Source organism: Spinacia oleracea, chromosome 3 (genome assembly GCF_020520425.1).
Source record: "Spinacia oleracea cultivar Varoflay chromosome 3, BTI_SOV_V1, whole genome shotgun sequence".
Taxonomy (NCBI): Eukaryota; Viridiplantae; Streptophyta; class Magnoliopsida; order Caryophyllales; family Amaranthaceae; genus Spinacia; species Spinacia oleracea.
The window spans coordinates 71,065,028-71,071,027 of record NC_079489.1 but is presented as its reverse complement, the minus strand read 5'-3'; the positions used below and the strand labels follow the sequence as shown (position 1 = coordinate 71,071,027).

General features: G+C 28.5%; 1 protein-coding gene across 1 annotated transcript; it reads right to left on the bottom strand.

Annotated features, from left to right (window-relative positions):
• Window positions 1-4,539: 4,539 nt before the first annotated feature.
• LOC130469767 (deoxyuridine 5'-triphosphate nucleotidohydrolase-like) lies at window positions 4,540-5,040 on the bottom strand. The gene is made up of 2 exons (XM_056839234.1): window positions 4,922-5,040; window positions 4,540-4,783 (listed from the first exon to the last, which is right to left on the bottom strand). The coding sequence occupies exons 1-2, from the start codon at window positions 5,038-5,040 to the stop codon at window positions 4,540-4,542; spliced, it is 363 nt and encodes a 120-aa protein (XP_056695212.1).
• Window positions 5,041-6,000: the final 960 nt, after the last annotated feature.

The window sequence follows — 6,000 nt, the reverse complement described above, 5'->3', positions numbered from 1 at the left end:
CCATTGATGTTTTATGAAGCACTCAATTCCTCCATTGATATAGATCGAAGAACTCAATTGATGTAAATAGAAAGACGAAACTAACCCTCAATATTTGTTATTTAAATTTAAAATTTACGGAGTATATTTTAATTTAAAAATTTAGCATGTTATTAATAATAACAATAAAAAAAAAGCATTTTTTATGGAATATTTTACATTACAGAATAGAATTTTCAAAATTAAATAAAGTATTTATTAAAAAGAATCTTACAGAAATTAAGAATAATAATAAAAATATATCTAGTTTATGGATGTGCTAAATTACAGAAATTAAAATATAATATTCTAAATAAAATATTTTTTGATTGGTGCACAAAGGTTACTGCAATAAAAGATATACTTACTACATTATATACGGAGTACTATGTAAGTATTTACTTTTTAGATATTTGACCAGTCATGCCTTAAAAAAGGAGATAGATTTTTTTTTTTTTTTTAACAAAAGGAAATAATAATATATGATGTATATATCCTCCATTATATTTATCGCTATTTCAAATAAAATAGTGTATTTATGGCTTAATTCTTTTTTTTTTCTAATTTTTTTTCCATTAATGAAGTATTCTTATACTCTGTATTTTAATCGAACAACTTTATAATTCTTGAGGGAATATTCGTACATTAAGCTACTCCGTATATAATATTAATTTGCAGTATCTGACTTTAAGTTTAGATTTAAACATTTAAATTTTCTTTATACAAGTTATATCGAATTTCAATTCTCCTTTATATATTGTTTAATAATCAAAACATTCTTAAATGTTGTTTTAAGAAGTCATATATAAATAATGGAAAGGAGTCTTCGTATATATATTTTTAATTTTTACCTTAAAAAAAAGATAAATTTATTTTTATTGATTTATAAATAAACACGGGTACCGTTCCAAAAAAATCTATCAGATCTAATTATTTTATGTTCACAGATCGGATACAATCAGGTTATTTTTTATTTTATTTTAAAATTATCAGTAATATCTCCCCGTGATTTGTGCAATCTTTTGCAATATTCATTAGACAATTTTTCCTAAATAAAATTATCTCCACAATTTAGTACTCCGTAACTTTAATTGATTATCATTTTTCCTTCTTTTCTCTCAAAAAAATGGATATAGGAAGAAAAAAAATGCGGACTATTGATAATAGATAGATTATAAGTTCTTTAATTTTATAGTATAAAACCATTTTTAGAAAAATATTTTTTGGTAAATACTCTTTTTTGTTTTCAGGGATACTTATCTATACTTTTACGTTTGATTATTTTCAGAAAATGTTTCTTTTTCTAATTTTCATTTTGTCAGAAACTATTCATTTGTACTACTCCGTATGTTTTTGAGAGAATATTGTTCTATGTTTTTAGAGTTTTAATAAACAAGTATATTGGTATATCGCCCGTCTTAATTGATATGGAGCACTTTATACTTCGTACATAAGAAAGATATACCCTATCACTCGCATCATTTTCCTTATAAAGTTGTCCCATAATACTTGCGTCGTTTCTATAGATATCATACTTTTCTAATTTTATATTGTTTATTTCTCTCACTTGCCTAAGGTCTCACTTTTATTCCTAACATCTACAAAAAAAAAACATTAAAAAATCACCCCCACCTCCACCATCCTCAAAAATTTGCACATTTATCACTAACTATATTAAAAAAAAAATATATACTCAATATCAATTACCACCTAATTAAATAATAAGTCAATTAAATTGCCTTGAAGTACCCGCACTATAGTCAAATTGTAATTTAAGGTACTATTGTAATAAGCCAAATTGTAAATTGTAATTTAATTGTAATAAGTCAACAATTTGACTATTGTAATTTAAGTTGGTTTATTTTTAAGGTGCATACTCCATATAATAAAGAGGCAATTTAATTATATAATCGTTCGCGCCATATACGCCATATAGCGAAGCTGGAAAAAAAATACTTTATTATATTTTGCCTTTTTTAATCTATAATATTTTATTTTCATTATTCTATGTATCACTAAATTCAAAACTTGTATCATTTATAATGTTCTTCGAGTAATAGTAGCAGTAGTAATAATAATATGAAGATCATTCTAACAGACTAAAATGGTACATCATTTATAATATCAACTATATGTGTTTTATAATTATCTCTACACTTTCCGTTTTAGTCTGTTTCACAATGTAATTACATTGTGCTTTATACTATTTTTTTATATAAAAAATTATTATCCTTTTCTTTTGGCAGGTAAAAAATTATTATCTTACCCCATAACATTTGTAACTTTACACTTACTTTCTCTTATTACTTTATTAATTTCTTTCTTACACCCACTTACATTGTTACACCCTCTCTCTTACTTAATCCATATTTTATTACATTCAATCACGTTTTTATGTACTTTCCCTCTTTTATCTTAATATTTGGACAAATAGTAATTATAAAGATGATTATGAAACGGATTTATAATTTAACAACTATGTTAAAAGATTAAATAATTGCAATTTTCCTTCTAACAAATTAAAACCATTTAAAAGTTCAATCATAGATTAATAATTAGGTATAATTAATATAGCTTTGAGGTCCTAATATAAAGGTTTACTCACACTTTATTAAACAAGAAAGTAATTTGACTAAATTTAGCTTTTTCGAATTTAGGAATTTTTGAATTATGCAACTTTATTTAGACCTTAAGAAATCCTAAGTTTTTAATTTAATGGTAGATGCATGGAACACATGTATACAAAAAAAGAGTGAATCTACAAGGTAAGTCATTACAAACGCGTCTTCTGCCAGTGTCCGCTTCACTTACTTATATCGACTCAAATTATCCTAAAAAGTATGAATTGGAAGTTTGACCTTTCAAATTAGGACCCTTTAAAATAATACTCCCTTCGTTCCATGATGTTCCTCACTTTTCCATTATGCGCGGTCTCTAATGCACTACTTTGACCGTTAATAACTTTAATTTCGTATTAGTACAAATTATAAAAAATTGATATTTAGAAAATTTATATTGAAACGAATCCAATGATATCCCACAAGTTAACATTTATAATTTTAATCATACTAATAATTACGGTCAAAGTTTTTAAACTTTGACCATATAAATAGTAAACATGAGAACATTATGGAACAGAGGGAGTATTAGACATTTACAGTTTTCTACCTTACATTTTATTTTGTGATTACAAAAATGCATATGCGCTTTATCACAACATAAGAATCATGGCATTCTAGGATAAACGTCCAATTTCCCTTTTAATTTTATTTATAAAATTATGGGTAAATCTAAACTACGTATTAAAATGTGTTTCCAAGAAAGTTTATATGACACGTGGCGCTCTACTTATGAGTTATTCACTCAATGCGTACACAAATAAAAAAATATCAAATATGGTTTGCATAAGATTTGAACCCCTAGCCTTATGTTTAAACAAAAAATATTTTACCACTAAAGACAAATTCATGTCATTTTTGTGAAAAAATACGTAATTCATATCTAATTAATGTAGTAACTTGGGGCATTGCCCGAACCCACAAACTAGTTTAAAAATGAAATTACGTAGAAGAGTTAAGAAATGCTATAAAAAAAATTAGATGTGTATTGTGTGTTACATTACTCAAGTTGAAAGGTTTTTCACTCAAACTATTTGATACAACTCCTAAAACCTTATTTGGGAATCCCTAATATATATATATATATATATATATATATATATATATATATATATACGGATTTTTCATGAAATACCCCTTAAATTTCACGAAATTCACCAAATGCCCCTCGACTTTCAGAAATTCACCAAATGCCCCTCACCTTTAACATAATACCTAAACTACCCTTACTAATGATGTCCCGTTAGTCCTCCGTTAGCCTACTTTCTAATTCACCAAATGCCCCTATGTTGAAAATTATTTCACCAAATACCCCTAAATTAAAACATAATTCACTAAATGCCCAAATCTAACAATTACCTTTTTAAAGCCCAACGGCTAGTTTTTGGGATTGATAAATAGCCGTTGCTTATTGTTTTAGTATAAACAACCATGTTCTGAGTGTTTGTTGTTGTTACCAAATTGTTTTTTTGTAGTTTCATCACAAAGTACCAAACAAAAGTTTTGCTAGTCTGAATTCTGAAATATTTTGACAGTTGCTAATTTGATATTTGTGTTAGCACGAAACCTTGAGCCCTTAATCTTCCTATATACACTTGAAACATTATTTTGTAAAGGTCTTACAATCTCTTTATTAGAAGACGGAATTCTCTGGGTTTTCCGTCATTCCAGTCGCATATTATAGTCCTACTATTTCATTGTTATCTCGTGATATTTGATACTTCAGAACACACTGAACTAAACGGCCATAAATTTCATTACTAGCATATCAATGTCAAAATACATAGAAACTATTCAACTACTACTATATGCAAAATGGACAATAACATTTACTAGTACATCAATTTCCATCTTGCCATTAAGATAGTTAATTAGTACTACGAATTAACCTAAGAAAATCTGTTTAAACACCAGTGGGACCAAACCCACCAGCACCCCTCACAGTAGAGTCCAAATCTTCAACCTCTAAAACATCTGGAGTTATGATCTTCTCAATGATCAATTGTGCAATACAATCACCTATTTTCAACTCGAAATCAACATCAGAGTAATTAAACAGAATCACACCAACTGGTCCTCTGTAATCTGCATCTATCACTCCTGCTCCCACATCAATGGAGTGTTCCATGTCAGTCTTGATCTTGGTGCTTACAGAATTCAATCGAGTTTCAACAAAATTGACATCATAGTCGAATTGTTTGTGTACAATAATCAATTAAATTGGGATGGATTGATCTTTGAACAAGTAAATGCTAAAAGAAATTTACTTCAATCAATCATAATACCTTTCTCGGTGGCGGATCTTTCCTGGTCGGATATTTCTCGGCGGATCTTTCTCGGCGGCGGCGGAGGTCTTCTTCTCCTCCCTTCTTCTTCTCAGCCGGATCTTTCTCGGCGGCGACATCAGACTTCTTCTCCTCCCTTCTTCTTCTCAGCCAGATCTTTCTCGGCGGCGCCGGCGGCCTTCTTCTCCTCCCCTTTTCTTCTTCACAGCCGGATCTTTCTCGGCGGCGGAGGCCTTCTTCTCCTTCGCGGGCTTCTTTTCGGCGAGTTTCTTCTTAGCCTTTGGTGCCATAGTTGCTGATGAGAGAAAGTGAGAGAGTTTTGGGATGAGTTTGTTCCGTTAAAGTAGAAGAGAGACTTAATGGAAATGTGTGATGGAATAAGGGCAAAATAGTAAAGTTATGCTAACGGAGACTTAACGTCCGTTAAGTGTAAGGGCACTCTGGGTATTAAGTCGTTTGTGAGGGGCATTTGGTAAATTTCTGAAAGTCGAGGGGCATTTGGTGAATTTCGTGAAAATTGAGGGGTATTTCATAAAAATCCGTATATATATATATATATATATATATATATATATATATATATATATATATATATATATATATATATATATATATATATATATATATATATATATATATATATATATATATATATATAATTCTAATGTACCGTGTGGAAGCTCAAATAATCGAATAAGATAATACACGCCATGTGACATTTCGAAATGATTAAGCTCGTTTGCAATACTTATTCGTATAAGAGAAATCATTTGATATTTTTATTTAGTAACTCCAAATTAACATTTAGGAAATCCCAACTTATAAATTTATTTGTATAACTAAGGATAACAATAGAGTTGTAAGTGCATAGGAAAAAAAAAAAGTAACAAATCCTTGAAAATCCTTCAATGTTCTTCGTTGATCATCATTACATTAATTATATAACATAACCTTGAGATCACTTATTTCTTATATATAGTAACACATAAATAATAAAGAGAATCCCAAATTATTGATCTTATCCGCTACACATTATTAATCTTAAGAGTAGTTACTTTTTGATATTATTATTTAGCAAG